Here is a 23,263-nt window from a genome sequence, read left to right as displayed (position 1 = left end):
TGACTGTTATAAGTAACCACACTAAAACATGGGCATGAACACAGCCTCCCAGGAAATTACAAAGTATGAATGCCCTATATATAAGGCCTTCCCCATGAGATTAAGAGATACAAATGACTATGTATAAATTAGATAAGCAAGAAGGATGTCTATTGTACAGCAAAAGGAAATACAGCCATTGTTTGTAATGGCTTTGATCTATTAAAATTTTGAATCACTGTTGTACACCTGAAACTTTAAGTCAGCTATACTTCACTCAAAAAAGTAAGGCCATCCTCATTCTCATGCCCATCTCTTTCCCTGTTCTGATCTCTGGACATTCTATACTTAGCTTCTTCATGCTGTAGCAATGCCAAGCTAGTATACATACTCCATAGTTCTCCTCTTTGCTATGCCTAGAACACTTTCCCCATCTCCTTCATCCTGGCAATTCCTCAGCTGTAAAAGCTCAACTGGATATCCTTTCTTTAAGAAGAGCTTCCTGACCACACCAGCACACCCAGTGCTGGGTGAGACATACCTAATCATTTAGACTCCCGAAGTCTCTGTGCATATCTTTGAGTTTATCATATCTTTAAGTGGTCATTTACTTGCATGTTTCCTCTTCCAAACTCTAGGCCACTTGAAGTGAAGTGAAAGTTCTTCAGTCATGTCCGACTCTTTGTGACCCCATGGACTATACAGTCCATGGAAATCTCCCGGCCAGAATACTGGAGTGGGTAGCCTTTCCCTTCTCCAGGAGATCTTCCCAACCCAGGGATCGAACCCAGGTCTCCTGCATTGCAGGCAGATTCTCTACCAGCTGAGCCACTGGGGAAGCCCAAGAATACTGGAATAGGTAGCCTATCCCATCTCCAGCAGATCTTCCCAGCCCAGGAATTGAACCAGGATCTCCTGCATTGCAGGAGGATTCTTTACCAACTGAGCTATCAGGGAAGCCAATCTTCAAAACCTCAAGTTATCTCCATTTTCACTTAAGCTCCCTAGCCTCTTTCAGTGTTTTTCAGATGGCTACCACTGTTTCAGCATCAAATCCAAACTGAAAATATCCAGGCACAGCATTACCCAATAGAACTTTATGCAACAATGGAAATACTCTGTGTCTGCACTGTCCCATATGACACTAGAGATAAACACTAATGCCACTTGAGATAAACACTAAGCCCCATAAATGTGGTGGTCTCCACTAAGTTTGGCTGAGGACCTGGAAACACATAGGCACTCCATAAATGTTAGGTTCGTCAGTTAATGGAGAAGACTCCATTGAGGTTGTGTTGTTGTTAGTGTTAGTGTAAGAAAAGTATACCACTGGCATTGCTTCTTACCATTCAGACTGAAGCCTTGGTTGGGACTCGTGAGGATCTGCCCTCCCCTACTGAGGGTCACTTGTTTGTTAAAATCATCCTCCAGAATCAGAGTTACAGACTGAAGGCAGACCAAGCCAAGGTTCTGCATAAAAATCAAATTATCAGTTAAAGCAATGAGAGAGAAAAAGAGAGACCTAGTCAGGGACAAGGACAATGGAAGAGAGAAATGGGAGAAGGTGAAGGAGAGAAGAAAGGAGAGAGCGCACACAGATAAAAATTTCTGGTATACGGAAGACTAGAGGATAAGCAATATTATAAAGTAGTCACACATTTTATTGTGAATCTCATGCAGCCCCATTACTAATAAACTATATTTTTACATTAAATATACCTTGTGTATATATATGCCTTTCACAGATTATTAAATAGAAATGTTTTCAATAAAGTGCCAATAATTACTTTTCCATAGAATATAAAGTACCTTTCCAAATTCGTCTGTGGTATTTAGATGTAAAAAATTCAGTACAGAAAAGAACCAAGAGAATTACAATTCCATGTAGAAAGCTAATTAAGACTCTGACATACTGCACAGGAAAAAAAAAATCAAACTAAAAAAAGCTCATAAACTAGATTGGAATTTTGTTGAAAACAACCATTTTATGTTGGAATAAAAGTAGAATAAAAGATTTTGGCAAAATTTTGACTACTTGATTTAGAAAGAGAAATGAAAGACCTGTGTTTCTTTGTTTACAAATTATAGATGTGTTTATTTCAAGAAAAGGTCTAAAATAAATATTCCCATATGCTAAAAAAAAGAGCCATCATATCTATTTAGAATGATGTGAAACTTGTTAAATTCTGTCAAAAATCATCTTTAAGACAGCAGTTTTGAGGCAACAAAAAACATTGCTTATTGTGCAGTCATATATGAAATGTTTCAAAAATCTATACATATAAACACTATTTTTAAGAAAGAAAATTCAATAAATATATAGTATATAAGACTTTTTAATATTTTGATATCTTTGAAATCAGGATACATGATATAGTTAATAGCAAACATAGATCAATCATCAACATGTTTTTTTCATTGTGGTATACAGAATAATGATGCATCTTAACAATCAATGGTGTCTGATTTTTGAAGAAAACAACTATACCCATTCATGTTACTATTTTTAACCTAGATAAGAAGTTTGAGCCAAAAAAAAAAAAAAAAATGAACACTCCTCTGGTCATTTTGAAATGCTCTTACCTGTTCACAGTGAGCTTTCTGTAAAGTAATTGTGAATTTATCTTTTCCAGTTCCTTTGACAAGGATGTATTGGCACATTCCAATGAAAGAATAATGTCGACCATCAAAAGTCGTAAAATGGGAATCACCTACAATGGAGCACTGAACTAGAAGAAGGAGAAGCAGGGGTTGGGGGAGGAAGAGAAGAGGAAGGAAAAAGGAGGAAAGGAGAAGGAGGAAGAAGTTATGTTTATTCTTAAAAAGCAGGAGGTCAAAAAAAAGCAGTAGGCCAATAGTGTAACTGTTCAGGTATCAAAAAGAATAGTTAAAGTGCTTAAAATTTACTAGTTTGACAAACTTGCTAAATTATATTATTTGATTAAATTTTAAATGTATTTAATGATGGCTATTCCACTTTTTTTTAGAGTTTATAATACTTGTACAATTTTCATACATTTTTACCAAAGTTGTCTGCTCAGAGCTATCATTTATTCAATTTTCCACTTATCCTCTGAATATCTGGATTTAAAGATCATTACATCTCTTGTTACACATAAGAAGACCTTATAAAACATCAGTGCAAGCTTCCTCCTCAGTTTCAAGAAAATCAAGACATTTTCTCTAAAAACATTTTAAAAGATTACCTGGGCAGTCATGCTCAGTGCAGTTCCAAACTCCACCAACACACACACTAAATAGAATGATAAAAATATTAATCTAACTGCACAGAGAAATTGTGTGAATGTTTGCAATAATGTATTGGTTAACGTATCGAATGTATCATGTTTCTTAGGTTCAGAATAATCTGACCTGAAAAATATCTCTCCAAAAGTTCAATTAACTGATAAACTTGGACTGGCCAGTACCTAAATTATTATTTATGGCATGCCATATTTAAAAATCAATGAAGATGATACAACGGTAGTACAGATTAGTCAAGAACAAAAGTACGGAGAACTTCTGTTTCTGTCCTTCCCTCATTGCTTAAACCAAAAAAAAAGGCCACACACAGTAAAGCATTTACCCGTATCATTAGAGAAACACATACAACGAGTTAAGATTAATAAGTCACGTCATCTACTAAAACCTTTTAAAGTTGGCTTTGCAGATCATCAGACATTAAAAGAGAGAGAAAAGATGTCCCCTTTGTAAGATAAATTCTGCCTTCTACCACCAAACAGATAATGAATTTTGGAGGAAAGAATAATCTCTGAAAGGCAGGAATTCAAATCAGTATCTAAGAACAGGGTTAGTTTTCAATTGTATTTCCGTTATATACACAGACAGCAAAGGGAAAATTGCCTAATGACATTTATACCTCTATTTCTTTTTAGACTGCCCTGGAGGAATTTAATCTTTGGCTATAGTAGCTAACTAGTTAGCTAATTTAAGAATGTTGAAAAGTCTCTAATCATGGCCCAAGATTGGTGATATGAAGAGTCACTTTTTAAAGTACTCAATACAGAAGGACAAGAGAACCGTCAAATCCTATGAGTAAAAGCATGTGCAAATTAGTGATTATTCAACAGTGTATCACATGGATATAAAAATTTATAGAATTACCAACAGAAGTGAGAAGAGTTACATCATAAAAGAAAATATAGATGGTCCCTCCTACCTCCCAAAGGCTTTAAATACAATGAAACTGAGTCTGAGAATTTTTGGAAGAAAAATCAGTAAAAAGTATATCTCCTTAAACATATGTCAAGGTAAAATTGTCACCTAGTCAGGTACCCAGAAATAATTAGCTGTAATTGATCACATACCATTCAGTACATTCTTGTTCAATTTTTGAGCCAACTGAATAAGCTAATCCATGAAAATTGCATGGGCAGTTTTCCAAGGAGATACAAGTCCCATTTTCCATTATGAGGCCTATTTAAGAAAAATATACATCAAATGCACAAAAGAAATAAGAAGAATGATATTCTTGGAATATAATAATTCAGCCAACTTTTATCGAACACTTGCTTTCACTAGGTGCTAGAAATACAAATTACTTTTAAGGAGCCTGGCTCTGTCTCAATCAGTAGCTCAGTTGCTCTGACTCAATCAGTAGCTACCTTATAAGGGTCTATTTCAGAGGTTTTCAACTTTATTATCCCGTTACCTGCTATCAAAATGTTAAGATTCACAACACAGAAATAGGGCAACTAATGTCTCTTTGCTTTTGAGAGGAGAGGGGAGGAGAGGAGGGAGAAAGTATTGAATTTATTCTGTTTAATTTCTGTTTATGTGAAAATGAGACATACACTGTCATCACACAGATAATAAAGAGCCAGGAAACACTTCTCAAAGAGCTAGTACAGTAGAACTGCATTTGTTACTTCTTTCTAACGAGTAAAGGTGGTTGAACCAATGTTACCAAGCACATTCTTTGATGCAGCTCATCATTTTTCAGAGTAAGACTTTCTAGTCAAAGGAATTATATTCTGGTGCATGGATTTATGTTCTGGTGCAAAGTCCTTATCACATCGCTGACTGGGAGCAAACAGTTCAGGCCTGGCACTGGTCCAATGGGCTTTGAGTAGCATTGACAGAACAACGGCCCGAGGTCAATAGATCTGGTTTTAAGTAGTCCTCACTCATATTAAGTGCATGACAGTGGGGAAATCACTTAACTTCTCTGGGATTCTATTTTTTAATCTGCAAAAATAAAGGAGTTTGGATAAATCCTCAATGTTCTTATAAATATCTATTAATTTGTATTGCAGATTTAAATCCCATCTCTATCATTTGCTATGTCACTTCTAATTACAAATATTAAAACTACATCAGGACTAAAATCTTGTACTACCAAGATATGAAGACTTTTTTTCTGAATTTGATTTTGTCTTTAAAAAATGAAAATATATAAATTATTGTTGCTGTCACGTCCAACTCTTTTGTGACCCCCATGGACTGCAGCCCACCAGGTTCCTCTGTCCATGGGATTTCCCAGGCAAGAATACTGGAGTGGGTTGCCATTTCCTTCTCCAGGGAATCTTCCTGATCCAGGGATCAAAGCCTTTTATTAAAGAAAAGCATCCATTCCTTATAGTCACTTTAAGGATCAAATCCTAAAAGGAGAGAAAATTTGCAATAGCCCTAACATCCCAAGAGAGGACACAAAGCCATGAGTCTTGGACCACAGGGTACTAGTCACAATGAGTGCAGACACAGTTTCTTTCACGAAGCACTTACCATCTGGGCAATAACATCCATCAAGACAATGGAGATTGCTCCCAAGACACTGTTTCTCAAACGTGCAGGTTGGTGGGCAACAACTGATGCAATCCCGATGGACAAAGCTGTCATCACACTTATCGACTAAAACGGGCAAAGAGGTGAGCAGTAAGTCAATGCTACTCAACTCTCTTTGAGAAAGATTACAGTGTTTTTTTGTTTGTTTTTTAAAATTTTTTTATTGAAGTATAGTTGATTTACAATATTGTGTAGGTTTTGGGTATACAACACAGTGATTCAGTTATACATATATAATATATATTATACACACTATATATATATATAAATTCTTCTTCAGATTATTTTCCCATATACATTATCACATAATACTGAGTATGGTTCCCTGTACTATACTGTAGGTCCCTATTGGTTATATATTTTATACATAGTAGTGTGTATAGTTTAATCTCAGCCTCCTAATTTATTCTTCCCCCCACCTCTCTTTTCCCCTTGGTTTGTTTTCTGTGTCTGTGAGTCTCTTTCTATTTCTGAAATAAGTTCATGTGTTTCTTTTTATCTTTTAGATTCCACATGTATACATTATTGTATGGTATTTATCTTAGAATATTACTCAGTCATAAAAAGAATGAAATAATGCTATTTGCAGCAACATATGTGAGAGATTATCATAATAAGTGAAGTAAGCCAGATAAAGACAAAGATTAGAGTGTTTTAAAAGTATTCAAAAGTTTACCAATATTACTGCATCAATAACAAGTCTTTGCAGTTCACTAGTTTTGACAAGTAGGGTAAGTTTTAAGTACCAGGATAAGCCTAAAATTAACAGAAGTACACAGGCATGGCTGGAAAATAAGGAAACATACTGCATGCTGGAAAGTCATCTCTCCAATCTTGAATAGGGTAGCCTGCATGGGAACAGGCTCTAGCATACTCGGTGGCCGCTCGACAATAGGTTTCATCATCATGAGTTCTGGAAAGTGAAAAGATATCAAAAATCATACAGGAAATATTGACAGGAACTGTGCCCTTGAGCTCTTGTTCTGGAGAAAAGCTGACTATGTGGTGAATATTCTAATATTAGTTGATCAACTAATATTAGAAGTGAAGTGAAGTGAAGTCGCTCAGTCGTGTCTGACTCTAGTGACCCCATGGACTGTAGCCCACCAGGCTCCTCCATCTATGGGATTTTCCAGGTTAGAGTACTGGAGTGGGTTTCCATTTCCTTCTCCAGGGGAAATTCCTGACCCAGGGATCCAACCCAGGTCTTCCGCATTGTAGGCAGACGCTTTACCGTCTGAGCCACCAGGGAAGCCCCAATAATGTAGAAAACATATAAACATGGGATCCCAGATTTAAAAGACTAAGTAAATTGTTTCATTTAAGTCTTTCAATAATTTGGCCATTTTTTCTTTGGATTCAACGGAGTACCATACTGAAAAAGATTTCTATTCTAATTATGACATTTGTTCTAGAATCTTTGTATTTTTTTGCTCCCACACAAAACATCCCAGACCTTTCAAAACTTAATAAATCTTATCAATATTATTTTAATTAACCTATTTAATAATTCTATCACAATAAAAACATAAAATATGAAAATGATTTCTAAGATAGATTTCTAAATAGAAAAATGATTTCTATTCACCATGCTCTTGATAGTTTACATGCTGGAATAAAATCAATACTAATAATAAGCACTTGTGAAGGATTAAATAAACAGCATTTCATTTGAGATTTAAAAGATTTTTAATTCTTTCAGGTTTAAATTACTAAAGCCAGTTACTTTGCTAATGCTGCCAAGAGTGAATAATCTCTAAGTATTTTTTTATAATCACCTTAGAAACTCCCCCAAACAAATATAAGAGGTCAGCCAATTCCCAAAGCAGATTAACAAGGCATCTATAAAATCAACAGTGTTTATAAGATAGTGGGCTTGTTTTTCAACCCAACTGAAAGTCTAAATAGCTAAATACCTTTACACCCTTAAGAATGTTGTATTTTGTGGACCTTAGCATTTTCAGTATTTCTATTGTAAAAACCACTGATCTCAAATTGCCCTTATCCTGTGTTACTGTAACTGGAGTCATGCAGATTATCTAGTCCAATTAACTAAGCTTTAGAATAAAAAAAAGGACTGCAGACTTCAGAAGCACAGAAAATATTCTAAATCTCCAAACAAGTCTCTGAAAAACAGGGTAAGTTAAAATCGTTGAATTCTTAGAAAGACGTTAAACTTATGATTTACTTTAAACATATGCATTTCTTCCTACAATTAATGGAGGCTTTGAAGGCTAAAAAAGTAACTGAATATTGGTTTTCCAACCTAACGCAACTATTATCCAAACCGTTTGTTGTGTCTGTGTTACACTAGGAACTGTACTAAGCACATTACACATGGCATTGCATAAAAACAACAGTTGGGCAACAAATTATTTACTGAGGGGAAAATTAGCTTATTTTTCCATTTTGGATGTTAACGTTAATAAGGAAAATACTCATTAAGTAACGGTTGTTTTTAATCAATTGACTTGTGTGCGGCAAGATTAGAAGCATTTCCTTGCTGCTAAGTTCAGCATTATTAGAAGCAGAATGAGGAGGACCTGAGTTCAAGGACTGGTATTGTATGATCCTTCAAATTCCAACCCAGCTATCATTTTCTCTAGGCACTCCCTGAGGAGGTTAGTAGTTCTCTCCTCCACACTCACCATACTTTGCGTTTAAAGCATGTACAATTGCTGAGAACCTGTTTTTCTGCCCCATGAGAATCTGAGTTCCTACGACAGGGACTATTTCTAAGTGTTTCTGTTTCCATGGCCAACAGACACCTGCAAGGATGCTCACCGTCGCTAATCATCAGGGAATACAATTAGACATCACTTCACACCTGTCAGGACGGCTGTTGTCAAAACAACAACAACAACAAATAACAAATTGTTGGTGAAGAGGTGGAGGAAAAGGAACTCAAGTGAACTGCTGGTGGGAATGTAAAACGGTATAGCCACTACGGGAAAGAGAATGAAAATTCCTCAAAAAACTAAAAATAGAATTACCCGATGATCAAGCAGTTCCACTCTTGGGTATATATCTGAAGAAAGCAAAAGCACTAATTCGAAAAGATACATGCTTATCAATGTTCACAGCAGCATTAATTTTTCATCAGTAGAAGGCATTCATTTTTTTCAAGTAAAATTTATCAAGATCAGAACCAGCTTCATGGGAATGTGACCTGTGCAATCAGTCACACAGGCTCTGCTCTTAAAAAGGCTGTCACTTAGTTGGATCCTGTACTCGTTTAATGCTCTGCTGTCACTATCTTGAATGCTTAGCAATTTTTTTTAACAAGGGGCCTTGCGTTTTCATTTTGTACTACTTCTCCCCCCTTGATTTATTACATTCTAAACAAATTAACTGACATTCTAACATAATCCAGGCTAAAACACAGTACACCTACCTGGAATAAGCAGAAGTTAAGAAACTAGGCAAAAGGCAAATTCAGATCTCCTGAGAATAGTCAGGTTATATGAAATAAGATCAAGCAACAATTCATACTCCTTACTATGAGCCCTAAGACTCTAGGTAATCTAGACCGTGCCTACTTCTCTAACTTCATCTCCTCTCTCTCTCTCCCATTCACCATGCTCCAGCCCCACTTTTTGTGTTCTGGAAACACTCCAAATTTGTTTTGCCATACTTCCCAGGAGGCACTAAAAGTGAAAGTGTTAGTTGCTCAGTCGTGTCTGACTTTGTGACCTCAGGGACTAGAGCCTGCCAGGCTCCTCTGTCCATGGGATTTTCCTGGCAAGAATACTGGAGCGAGTTGCCATTTCCTTCTCCAGGGGATCTTCCCAACTCAGGGATTGAACACAGGTCTCCTGTATTGCAGGCAGGTTTTTTAAAGTCTGAGCCATCAGGGAAGTTAGTAGTAAAGAACTCGCCTGACAATACAGGAGACATAATAGATAAGAGTTTGATCCCTGGGTTGGGAAGACTCCCTGGAGGAGGGCACGGCAACCCACTCCAGTATCATGCCTGGAGAATCCCATGGTCAAGGAGCTGGCAGGCTTCAGCCCATAGAGTCGGACATGACTGAAGCGACTTAGCACATAGCATTATTATAATAACCAAGATATGGAAGTAACCTAAGTGTCCATCAGCAGGTGAATGGATAAAGACAATATTATATATGGAATATTATAAATGGAATATTACACAGCCAAAACAGGTAACACAATTTTGCCATTTGCAGAAACATGGATGGGCCTGAAGGGTATTATGCTTAGTAAGAAAGAAAATACTGTGTGTTTTCACTTATAGGTCAGATTTTTACAAAATAAAATGAATACCTATAACAAAAGAAAAACAGAACAAAACTAGTGCTTATCAAACTAGTAGGGAGAGGGGGTGGGGTGGGACAAAATAGGAGAAAACAGGGGTTAAGAGGTGCAAACTACTAGGTATAAAATAAACAAGATACAAGCATGTAATGTACAGTGTAGAGAATATAGTCAATATTTTATAATAACTCTAAATAAAAATAATCCATAAACATATGCAATCACTATGTTATATAGCTGAAACTAATATAATATTGTAAATCAATTATACTTCACAAATAGAATTTTTTTAATATAAATTTATTTATTTTAATTGGAGGCTAATTACGTTACAATATTGTATTGGTTTTGCCATACATCAACACACAAAAAGAATTTTAAAGTAAAATAAAATAAATTAAAAATCAACATAATAAATTGTTTCTATTGTGCCAAGATTTGACATAATGCTCAGCTCAGAATAGACACTCAGGAAATATGTATTAAACTGAATTCAATATACTATCCTAATCCAAGCAGGAAATTTGTATTCAACAGATTCATAATTATATAATCATGGTATAGAATCCCTGTGAGGCACTCCTTTAATATAAGAAGTGAACAGAATCTCCTTTAGGGGAAAAAGAATGTAGGCGGGTGTAGTCCTGGATGGACTATTGAGGACAGTGAAAGGCCAGCTCTGGTACCTTCCCTCTCCCACTTTATCAATGCACACTTATTCACTTGCATAGTCTTTTCTTTGGTTTACATGGCTGCTTTGCCTGGCTTCTTCAGCTCAAGTACATATCTTAGATGTCAGTTGATTTCAACCAGTAAAGGAGTTTCACTATTCTGCTGTTTTTATTTGCTCTAAAGAAAGCAACTAGGTTTCAAAATTCAAAGTGTAAACACAACAAAATTTCAAGAGACAAAAACGTTAACTTCTTAATGATGAAATTTCAGATGAAGCAGGTACAATAGGCTACATTTTGTGCCCAGTTCCCTCTTCTTTTTAATATTAGAACCTGCAAGCTTTGGCTGGGCATATGGCTGCCAAGCCAAAGACAACATTTCCCAGCTGTCCTTACTTCTAGGAGTGGCCATGTTTCTAAGTTCTGGCCAAAGGGTTAAAAGTAAAAATGTGCATGAAACGTCTAGATCTTGTCCTTAAAAATGCTGGTGGTGGTGGTTTAGTCGCTAAGTCCTGTCCAACTGTTGCAACCCCATGGACCGTAGCCCACCAGGCTCCTCTGTCCATGGGATTTTCCAGGCAGGAATACTGGAATGGGTTCGCCATTTCCTTCTCCAGGTGATCTTCCTGACCCAGGGATTGAACCCAGGTCTCCTGCACCACAGGCAGATTCTTTACTGACTAAGCTATGACAGTTCTTTATTTCCTTTTCTCCTTTCCTAAGGGCTAAAAGATGGACATGGCAGTGGTGAGACAGTTTTTGACAATGAAATTGAGAATAATACCCTAGACGCTGAGAGATGATATAGCCAATAGTATCACTGAGTCAATGGAAAACTCGTGGAACAGATACACACTATGAACCCAAGACCACTTGCCAGCCTGGACTTCATGTGAGAGAAATACAAGCATCCAATTTAATGGAAGCCCCTGATATTCTGCCAATTGAAGCAGCCTAACAATATCCCAACTAATAAATGGAGAATGACTTTTCTGGATCTGCCAGAAATCAGGGCAATGGACTACCTACAGATCCCTCCAAAACAGACCGATAGAACAGAGATAACAATACAGCACTTAGATGAAAAGTAAAACCAAATAGAGAACAGAATGTTGTTAAATATAAAGAAAGGTCAGCACTCAATATTTTGGGCAGAGGGAATATTCTTTCAAAGCTCCTGCATTAGTTAAAAAATCTCTGAAATTTAGACTATACATACAAATAAAGGTATAACTGTACTTAACTCAAAATTAACAAGCATCCCAAACAATCTCATTTTAATATCTGGAAAATATAATTGCATTCATTATTTTTATAATTATCTTAATCTAGTTAAAGGCAGAGTGATTATGCTGCTGCTGCTACTGCTGCTAAGTCGCTTCAGTCGTATCCGACTCTGTGCGACCCCATAGACAGCAGCCCATCAGGCTCCCCATCCCTGGGATTCTCCGGGCAAGAACACTGGAATGGGTTGCCATTTCCTTCTCCAATGCATGAAAGTGAAAAGTGAAAGTGAAGCCGCTCAGTTGTGTCTGACTCCTAGTGACCCCATGGACTGCAGCCTACTAGGCCCCTCCGTCCACTGGGATTTTCCAGGCAAGAGTACTGGAGTGGGGTGCCATCGCCTTCTCTGAGAGTGATTATAAGTAACATAATTTCACACTACCTCAACTTTTCCTCTTTGTTTTCACCTTTGGTAAACTTAAACCTCCTAACAAGCTACCAGGATTTAATTTCAGAGGTTTTATTCAGACAAAAAATTAGTCTGGTCTTTCATAACAATGTTTCCATGTACCATTTATACTTCTTGGAATACTTAAAAAATAAAAGCATATTAAACATTTCCTGAGATACTCTCTAACATTCAAGATAGCTAATCACATACATTTGGTAATTTTTTTTTAATTGAAGTGTAATTGATTTACAATGTTGTGTTAGTTTCTGGTGTATAGCAAAGTGATTCAGTTCTACATATATACACATTCTTTTTCATTTTCTTTTCCATTATGTTTTATTACAGGATATTGGATACAGTTCCCTGCTCTATTCAGCAGGACTTTGTTCTTTATCTATTTTATATACTGTAGTTTGTATCTCCTAATCCCAGACTCCTAATTTATCCCTCCCCACAGCTTTTCGCCTTTGGTAACCTAAGCTTGTCTTCTGTGATTGTCTATTTCATAAACACGTTCATTTGCATAATATTTTAGGTTTCACATGTAAGTGATAGCATATGGTATTTGTCTTTCTCTTTCTGACTTAGCCTGATATTCTCTAGGTTCATCCATGTTGCTGCAAATGGCATTATTTCATTCTTTTTGTGACTGAGTAGTATTCCATGAAATATATAGATATGTCACACCTTTTTTCTTAATTTAGTTTGAATCCAAGGACATTTGCTTTACAATATTGTGTTGGTTTTTGCCATACATCAGCATGAATCTGCCATACATATACATGTGTCCCCTTATGCCACATCCTCTTTATCCATTTATCTGTTCATGGACACTTAAATTGTTTCCATATCTTGGCTATTGTTAATAGTGCTGCTATGAATATTGGTGTGCATGTATCTTTTACTTGTTAAATTTTTGAAAAAAATAAAAAGACTTCAATAATGGTAATCTATATTGATGAATATATTATGATGAGTCTCATTGAATTTACTCCCTAGACAACCACCTTTGTCTGGTGTTCTTACCCCAGGAGTGAATGCAGGAGCCTGTAACCTTGGTGTGAAAAATATTATATGTTTATTTTCCCTAATTTTCTGCTTATATTTAGCATTTCTTTCAGTTATACACATAGGCAATACATAAGGCAATGGTTTTAGCAGAATCTGTAACTTTATCATCAATCTCACTCATATCTCATTTTTTCACATTTTCATTATTATTTAGACTTTTTTTAGTTGGAGTTTCAATATCAAACTCAAAAATTAATAGAATGAATACACAGAAAAGTAGAAGGATATGGTAGACCTGGAAAGCATCATGAACCAATGAAAAATAATTAAGACTTATACAATTTTCATACAACAGTAGGATACAAATTCTATTCAAGTTCCCATAGACTATAAATTAGGAGACACTGGAACATATCCAGGGACATAAAACAAGCTGCAAAAAGTTTCACGGCCTAAAGGTATTGAAATCATACAAGTATGTTCTCTTATCACTGTGGAATTATGTTAGAAATCAATATCAAAAGCTATTTCAAAATAACCCACATATTTTCAGGCTTCCCTAGTGGCTCAGCTGGTAAAGAATTCGCCTGCAATGCAGGAGATCTGGGTTCGATCCCTGGATTGGGAAGATCCCCTGGAGAAGGGAAAGGCTACCCACTCCAGTATTCTAGCCTGGAGAATTCCATGGACTATACAGTCCATGGGGTTGCAAAGAGTCCGATACGACTGGGCAACTTTCATCACCATCATCATCACTATCATCACATATTTTCAAATGCAACGTGACTATTACCCAGTAAGTTTCTAATAGCTCTAGTACAGCTTATGTTTTACATTTCCCACTACATTCTGTCAACTGTTGAGATAGTAAAGTTATAGAATGGTTTTTGCTCTTCTTTTTGGATAAAAGAATTTCATTATAAATGCTAATTATTTCACTTACTTGCAAAGATCATTAACACAGCTGGCAATATACAAATATGGATCAATATATTCATGGCAGCTCAAAAAGGGAAATTGCAACAGGATCTGACACTTGAAGAAGATTGCCTATGCAGAAAAAGATGGTAGTCACTAGAACATACTAAATGATACGCATGTACTCTCATTTTTTTTCCATTGATCTATTTGCAAGATTCTCTGTTCTTATTAGGAAAGAGAAGGTATGTAGGCTTATAAATTTAAACAACATTTTCTAACTACTTTCATAATGAGCACCACTTTTATGAAGCTCATTGCATTCATTGTTTTGGAAGTAAACACAAATTTATTCTTCTTGCATTACATTTCTGGAATTTAATAGTGTTTAATTATGTTGTGTTTACACTAAAAATGTTTAGTGTGAAACATACAAATACAATTATACGTGTGCTGTATCCAACATGCCAAGTTTTTTCACATCATATTTACCTCAAATGCTGGCATTCCACTGGAGCAAGGATTTGGAAAATCTGAGGGTGTGGGTACACATTTGGTGTCATCTGGAGTTTGCACCGACCAAGTATTTGCAAACACAGCAATGTCTTCTGTATAGTCCTCTATTTCACACAAACACACACACAAAAATATGTGTAATAGGATCACTTTCCACAAACACACAGTTCACCAACATAAAATTTCTGGTCAAAAAGCTAAACTCAGTAACTTTATAATTACCAATGATATTAGACTATAGAATTACTTTAGCATAATATCCATAAAGATACACTGAACAAAGTTTAAGTACCAAATACCAATAATACCATTGGAGTAGAAAAAGAAAACTTCATTGAAGGAACATGGGGGAGGGTTGAAAGTGAGTGGCACCACATGCATACCAGTAAAGTACTAATTAGCCTGCAGTGTATACTGCAAAGAGGAGAAAAGTATGCATACAACTAAAAACATAAGTAAAAGTTTGGTATAAAAATTTTCAAACAGCCCTTTCATTCTAGTTGACATTAGTCGGAACCTTACTAAAATTGTAGCTTCATTTAGGGGGTACCTAGCACCCTCGTGGAGATGTCAGAGGATGGTCATACAGACAATGAAAAACCGGAAAAGACAGCTGGAGAAGAGGGGACTAAGAAGTGAATTCATTTCATGTGAATATGATGAATAGTGTTTCTAAAGATGCTCAGGACAGATTAAGAATCCACATGCCTTCCCAGCATTATTCTGAAGCAAGATGCAGGAGCTAATGTACAGCAGCAATAAGCAGACAGTTGCTGGAGAGCACTCTGGGCCATCTACCTGTCAAAGGACAAGTTCAGGGCCTGACATGAAAGTGAATTCTGCCCCACATTCAGACAAGGGCAGAATCTGAAACCATGATTCCTTAGCAGATCCAAACAAGATGACATCTTGAAGTTCCATCTAACAGCTAGCCTTCGTGTCTGAGTGTTAGCTTCTCCACCACTGAGATATACACAGCCACAGGTCTACCATGCAATACAAGTTACTGCACCACAAGAATCAAAAATAGCAAGTCAAATGGTTCACTACTCTCAGTTTCTTCCAGATAGGAAGATGTCTACTTACTACTACCAATTGTTGGAAAGATTGTGGAAGTTTATCCATAAGAAAGCTTTGCTCTGTTAGTATAAAATCCCAAACTTTACTGGGGCCTGAAAGACTTTCTGATCTGGCCTCTGCACTCCCCCAACTCCCTACCTCCTCATCCACTCTATCCCACCCCAACTCTCTTACATCTTCCACTCCTATTCTTGGTCAACCAACTCCAAGCTTTCCGGCTTTACACCATTCTTCACTTACGCTCATTCCCACCCTGCTTCTGCTTTTGCTCTTGCATCTCCTCCTTCAAAATTACTCTTCCCCCCAACTTTCCCTCTGCTGTCTCCCTGACTTCATGTGGAATTCTATTCAGTATGACCTCCTCAGAGAAGCTTTCTCTGGCATGTGATCTAGATCCCCTAAACAAACACTGTTCTATCAGTCCCCTTTCCCCCTTTTTTCACGGCTGCTATTGCTCATAAATATTGTGTTTTAATTTGTCTCTTTATTTATTTTGCCTTCTACTAAATTAAGGGGGAGAGCTTGTCTAAGCTATCCTATTGCTGGATCCCTAGTTTACTATCTTGTATAGAGTGGGTGCTCAAAATATATTTTGAGGGAAATAAGGGAACAAATAAATACGAGGAAGTTTGCCATATTTATTAAATAGATTATTAGAATCCTAGATGTTTGATTCACCTCATTCTCTGATATTGTGGAAATGTGTCACACTCAACAAAGTATAGGTTGGATCTAACATACTTAATTTTTAAGAGGGAAAACTAATGTTCATTTTAAATAAATGTATAGTCACATTTCATTTCAAAGCATCATCGTAAGTTTTTCCTTCAAAGGTCTTTTTGAAAATATGTATTTATTTATTTGGCTGCGTTGGCTTTTTGTGCTGCACTCAGGAGTTTCCCTGGTGGCTCAGACGGTAAAGCGTCTGCCTGCAGTGAGGGAGACCCGGGTTCGATCCCTGGGTTGGGAAGATCCCCTGGAGAAGGAAATGGCAACCCACTCCAGTACTCTTGTCTGGAAAATTCCATGGACTGAAGAGCCTGGTAGGCTACAGTTCATGGGGTTGCAAAGAGTCGGACACGACCGAGCGACTTCACGCTCACGTCTGGACCTTCGTTGTGTCACGCAGATCTTTCGTTGCAGTGCACGGACACTCTAGTTGTGATGCACCAGCTTAGTTGCTCAATATGGAGGATCTTAGTTCACCTACTCGGGATTGAATCTGAATCCCCTGCACTGCACGGTGGATTCTTTTTTTTTTTTTTGCAAAGTGGATTCTTAATTGCAGACAACCAGGGAAGTCTCCAGCATATTTTTAAAGGTTTGAAGAATCAAAAATACGTCCTAGGACCAACTTTTTTCCATATTTATACACAAATTTTAATGTAACTAAACAACCTGGGCAATCCTAAAGAGGTCATTTTAATTCCAACTTTTCACCACATATTTAGCTTATTTTTATTACACTGCATTGCATTACTATGAGACTTTAAATCCAAACCAACTGGTGGTCTTGAAGCCTGCAAAACTAAAATTAAAATGCTTCATATAAAATGTGCTACAAATGAAGTAATTTATTGTCCATATTGGGACACTTGTGAGAGTGAAAGAGAGACACTATTAATTATTATGCTGGAAAAACAAGAGAAAATCAGGGGTTCTATGATGATGTGTACCTAGCTATAGACATGAATTATGGAATAAGAATCTCAATCTGACAACAAACTTAAATCTTTCTATATCTACAGAAATTCTGAAAAGGCTCATTTCTTTGTGAAATCATGCCTGAAGAATGCATAGGAATGCACAGAGAAATACAATTTTAATCACTGTTAAGAAACGATGAATTCAATCGTATTCAGTCAAACTACCGCTCTGCCTCTAAAGATTTATCTAATCAGCAAAGTACAGACTATTTCAAGAAAATACTAGGTATCTTTTATTTTAATTTATTTTTTATTGAAGGATAATTGCTTTACAGAATTTTCTTGTTTTCTGTCAAACCTCAACATGAATCAGCCTTAGGTACACATATGGGAGATGGGAGGAAGGTTCAAAAGGGAGGGAATATATGAATACTGGGCATCTTTAAGCTAAAGGTAATACAGCTCAACAATGGACATCTTCTTGCATTATTACAGTATGGAAGAAAATCAATAGGCAAGTTCTAGTCACATCCTTATAAATTATTGCAAGTTAGTTTTTTTAAATAATTCTGCTTTACACTACGGCGTGCCAAGTCGCTTCAGTCATATTCAACTCTTTGCGACCCTATGGACTGTAGCCCGCCAGGCTCCTCTGTCCATGAGATTCTCTAGGCAAGGGTACTGGAGTGGGTTGCTGTGTCCTCCTCCAGGGGATCTTCCTGACCCAGGGACTGAATCCTCATCTCCTGTGTCTCCTGCATTGGCAGGCAGGTTCTTTACCACTAGTGCCACTGGGAAGCCTGCTTTACACTATACACTAAATAAAATTGTGAAAAAGCAGAAAGCTCTCTCCAGGCTTCTTCCACATACTTTCCAGGATCCTCCTTGCCTACTGCCAGCTCAGCCATAATTCAGTCAAGTTTCCTCCTTCTGGTCTTCTCCCACAAATAACCTGCTGACAGTCCTCTACATGCAGCCCAATTATGTCACTGCGAGCAACCATTCCGTGTTCCAGCTTACCAAAGTCTGTCTGATTTTTCACTCAAATCCTAATCTGAATCTCTCTGCCTCTAACAAGAGCAGATGCTATTTTCTACCCTAGTTTCTGGACCATGCTCCCTAAATGTTCCCGGGGAAGTTACCCATAGCAGTCTTTTTTAACTCTTTTCTCAGTAACACTCATAAAGCTTTGATACAGAAGAAAAAGAAATCAATAATTAACATCTAATTGGTTCTGCCTGGGTCCAAAACCCTACTTCCTAATATAGTCTCAACATGCCAACTTTGTGAACTCTCTCATTTCTAAATACCCAACTGGATGCAAAACACCATTTCAGGATGATCTCTATGCTGCATATTTGTACTGTGCTCACTTTGAAACACTTTCATTTACATTTTCTCATTAGATCCTCACAATCTGGGAAGGCCTCAGGGTTATTATTATTATCTCCATTTTTTATGTAAGAAAACTGACTCCTTGAAGCCCTGCTCTTTAGCTACTAGTAAACTAACACTGATGAAGCAGTAACCATACAGGGAAAATGTTAGCATATTAACAATGGCCTCTAAAAGCAATGTCTTCAATCAAACATTTTCCTGTTAGCTCCATTATAGGCTTATTGAGAGCACTTGGAGATGACTATAAATTAGCCAGTAATTAATAATAACAGTAAATAATTAACATAATAATTAACAGTAAATAACAGTAATTAACAATTTGCCAAGCCAGGCACTGTATTAAGTATTTTACACAGATTATCTCATTTAAACCTTGCAACTCTATGAAGTATACACTACTAGTATACCATTAAACTTAGAAAGTTTAATAAGTGGCAAAGCAGAATTTGATTCCAGAACTCACACTCTAAGTAGGACTTTCATCCCCTTAAAACACAACATATGGGCAACTCTTCTTATTAATTTTATAATGTAAAACAAAAAGTATTATATAGCAGTTTACAGATTGAATTCAATATCTCTCATGTTTATCTAGGCATAGCATTGGGAGTGAGTTGGAGCTATAGCTCAATTCTGATAGCACCATTTACAAGCTATGTTACATCAGGCACATCCCCTTGTGTCCTCATTGTAAAATTAAGAAAATACCACCCACCTTACATGGCTCAGCTGGTAAAGAATCCACCTGCAATGCAGGAGACCTGGGTTCGATCCCTGGGTTGGGAAGATCCCCTGGAGATGGGAAAGGCTACCCACTCCAGTATTCTGGCCTGGAGAAGTCCATGGACTGTATAGTCCATGGAGTTGCAGAGTCAGACATGACTGAGCTACTTTCACTTTCATGAATGATGTTGTAAGAGTTGGGAATAACATAGCTATGTAATCATATTGTTATTGTTGTTTAGTCACTAAATCATGTCCAATTTTTTCTGACCGCGTGGACTGTAGCCTGTCAGGCTCCTATGTCCAAGGGATTTCCCAGGCAGGAATATTGGAGTGGGATATCATTTCCTTCTCCAGGGGATCTTCCTGATCCAGGGATCAAACTCACATCTTCTGCTTAGCAGGTAGATTCTTTACCACTGAGCCATCTGAGAAGCCCATGTACTCATATTAACTATTACTATAAATAGTATGAATTTATGTTATTATTATTAAGAATACTGTGAGTTCCAAATTATTTTAATCCCTATTTTACAGCTGAAGAAACTGAGTATCAGAGAGATTAATTGAGATGCCTCAAGTTATAAAACTTGTAAGACTTAGAACAACATTCAAAGCCAGGTCTGCTGGCACTAAGCACAGTATTCTTTTTTATTAGACATTTATATGTGGCTGCAAATCATGAGTGAGTCCTGTAATTCTCTTGTCTTGTTGCCACTGCACACTAGTACCCATACTAAAACAGAACCTATTTTTAATAGCTCACCAAGATTCGTTTCATGACTTAGAATGAAGTTGTGTGAACGATGTGTACATCATCATACATGATAAAAAAAATCTTTCCAAGTTATTTTTCTACTTTTATAAATTCTGCTTACATTTTATTATATTACAGAACTATTGTGTGTCAGTCATTTAATTTATTCCTATCCAGACTAGAAGCAAAACATGCTTTGTCCAAAAGTAGACAAGTTTGCCCCAAATGGGTTTGAATCACTAAAATATAAGCCCCAAGAAGGGAGGAGTTTTTGCTTTGTTCCCTGACATATCCTAAGCTCCTACAACAGTGCCAGACACAAAGTAAATGCTCAGTTAGTATTTGTTACATGAGTAAGACCTGAGTTGTATTAATTTAACAAATGTAAATTAGCTCATGGATTTCAAGAATGACACAAAAACATTTTCCTGTTCAAATGTCACTTAAAATCATGTAAGCAGGCAAGTAATAGCTACCATTTTTTACCCAACCTAGAACAAGTTTTGTACCCTGCTGGGGATATAAACAGTGATAGGTGCAGAAAGACCGCAGAGGTACCCACCCATTTCTTCTCCTCCCCGGCTCACCTTGCTGAATGATGAAATCATCAGATTGAATGCCATTGTAGTTTGCACACAGACCACATGATTTCCCTTTATGCTCCTCAGACAGCTTCAAGTAAACTCCAGATATTCCATCCCAAGCCAATGAAAATCCAAAGGTTGTTTTCACCAGAATATAGTCAGCTAGTTTCTCAATGAAAACCTGTCCAATTGTCTGAGGCAATGTTAAACTTGAAAAACAGAACACAGGCAATCTAAGAATTATGACGAAACATCAATTACAGATAATCTATTTCTTCCTTGAAGTGACTGAGAAATAAAAGATAATTATGATTCAAAATTGTTGAATAAACCATGCAATTAGAGTTCCCAAGGAACCACCCTATAGAAAATATCAACATTTTTGAAATTTTAATATTGAAATAAATGCAGGAAAAATTATACCTATTTCTGCATACTTATTTAGATTTTATACTTCCAGAGAGTTTAAGATAATCTAAAAATGCTGCTCAACAATTTTGAAGTAAGAATAAACAATGCTCAAAGTATGTAAACACATTGCTTGAGTGTGATGTTGTTTAACTTTGTTTTAATATTGGCTATAAGGAATTAAGAGCTCCTATCCCCAAAATATCACTTTGATACAAATCATCATTTTCCCACAAAAAAAGTCTAGGCATGATTAATTATGATTTACAGCTTTAATGCTGCAAAGTATATCTTTAAGAATAAAGATACTTTCCATGCAGTATTGCATAGGGATTATATTCATAATTTTTAAGTTGCACACAATTTGATCTATTTAAGCAAGGGTCACACGAATAGTTAAACTCCTGATCCAATGTCTAGTCTTTCCATTTTTCACAAACACATACACATACAAGAGAACCGAGAGACATAAGAGAACTGAAGGAAACAGTTAGGCGTTGTAAAAGCACAGTAAGTCACCTAGAATGCTTTGCAAAGAACACTGTCCTCCTTCCATCAGAAAGTATTACAGGAAAGAGCAGGTGTTAGTAATTAAGCAAATGAGGGGAAAAATCATTTTTACTAAAATAGCCACGCTAACTGAAAATTACAAACAATAATGTGAGTAAGATGAGAGGTGAGTAGGTATGCTCAAATATTTCTCTCAAAAATTTTAAATTATTGAGTTCCTCTCCAGGAAGTGAACATGGCTTCATGAAATAAAAACTATAAAATTAAGAATACTCGTTAAAGGGATAGGCGTCTATGGGGTCACACAGAGTCAGACACGACTGAAGCTACTTAGCAGCAGCAGTATCAGTCCCCAAAGAAACGATTCAAATGTCTGTAATCATTTGCACAAGTATGTTTGTAGATAATTATCTAGTCATTAGATTTCATTTTAAGAATAAGAAAATAACTAAAATTTACATTGAAGAATAAATAAGAAGACTTTCCTGTCATAATCTATACTTATTAAAATTAAAAACACAAGAAATTCATTTTAAATTGAAGGTAAAAGTTAGTATGAATAATATTTTTGAAGTTTGCAAGTTTACAAAAGCTATACTTGAGAAAAGTGAGTCATGTTTTATAAAGATATTCCATCGCCATGGGATGCTAACTGCAGGGAGGTATAGTTCTGCTGTGCGTATTCCTTGGTTTAGTCATTTGTCACGTGATCTCTTTCACAGTAAATTTGATTAAGTACACAATTTTTGAAAACAAAATAAAAGATGCTAGTAGAGATGAGTGGTGATTCTAAAGATTTGATAATCTCCCATAAATTTAAGAAAAACCCCTTGTGACCCAGGCAGGAGACAATAACAATGCAAACTAAAATGAATGCACAGATTCATTCTGGAAATTATCCACAGGTGCACATGTACCAAAACCCTTCGTTTCACAGGGGAGGCAACTGAAATCGAGAAAGGTAAAAGATGAGGTGCAGAGTCTTACACATTTCATTTCATTTTGGTAAACATTTCTCTAGCACCTGCTATGAGATAGGCCCTAGGCCAAGAAGAGCATTATTATAAGCATTTAGCTGAATAATAAGGAAACCATCTTCTTCTTACTATACAAATGGAAATCTTCAAAGAAATATTTTCTCTGAGTTAAAATGTAAATGTGATCTCCTAGATTTAACAAAGGATTAGTATTCTTGAAAATCTAATCGAATGACACTTTTGTTTTATAAAACTATAATTTTAAGTGCCCACTATGCTACCCCAAATTCCATATAAAAATCCTAAACCACTATTTAAATTCAGCTCT

The 23,263-nt window shown here is 36.4% G+C and overlaps 1 protein-coding gene across 1 annotated transcript in view; it reads right to left on the bottom strand.

Annotated features, from left to right (window-relative positions):
* The window catches only part of OTOGL (otogelin like), a 175,505-nt gene that overhangs the window by 127,781 nt on the left and 24,461 nt on the right, over nucleotides 1–23,263 (bottom strand). Inside the window, exons 8-16 of the mRNA XM_070788849.1 lie at nucleotides 21,044–21,249; nucleotides 14,829–14,956; nucleotides 14,362–14,468; nucleotides 6,591–6,697; nucleotides 5,725–5,850; nucleotides 4,308–4,416; nucleotides 3,186–3,232; nucleotides 2,563–2,708; nucleotides 1,326–1,449 (exon numbers count right to left, since the gene is read on the bottom strand). Coding sequence (XP_070644950.1) covers nucleotides 1,326–1,449; nucleotides 2,563–2,708; nucleotides 3,186–3,232; nucleotides 4,308–4,416; nucleotides 5,725–5,850; nucleotides 6,591–6,697; nucleotides 14,362–14,468; nucleotides 14,829–14,956; nucleotides 21,044–21,249 — 1,100 coding nt within the window. The remainder of the gene's footprint in view (nucleotides 1–1,325; nucleotides 1,450–2,562; nucleotides 2,709–3,185; nucleotides 3,233–4,307; nucleotides 4,417–5,724; nucleotides 5,851–6,590; nucleotides 6,698–14,361; nucleotides 14,469–14,828; nucleotides 14,957–21,043; nucleotides 21,250–23,263) is intronic.

This window comes from Bos indicus, chromosome 5, assembly GCF_029378745.1.
Source record: "Bos indicus isolate NIAB-ARS_2022 breed Sahiwal x Tharparkar chromosome 5, NIAB-ARS_B.indTharparkar_mat_pri_1.0, whole genome shotgun sequence".
In the NCBI taxonomy this organism is placed as follows: Eukaryota; Metazoa; Chordata; class Mammalia; order Artiodactyla; family Bovidae; genus Bos; species Bos indicus.
This window is presented reverse-complemented; position numbering and strand designations above follow the sequence as displayed.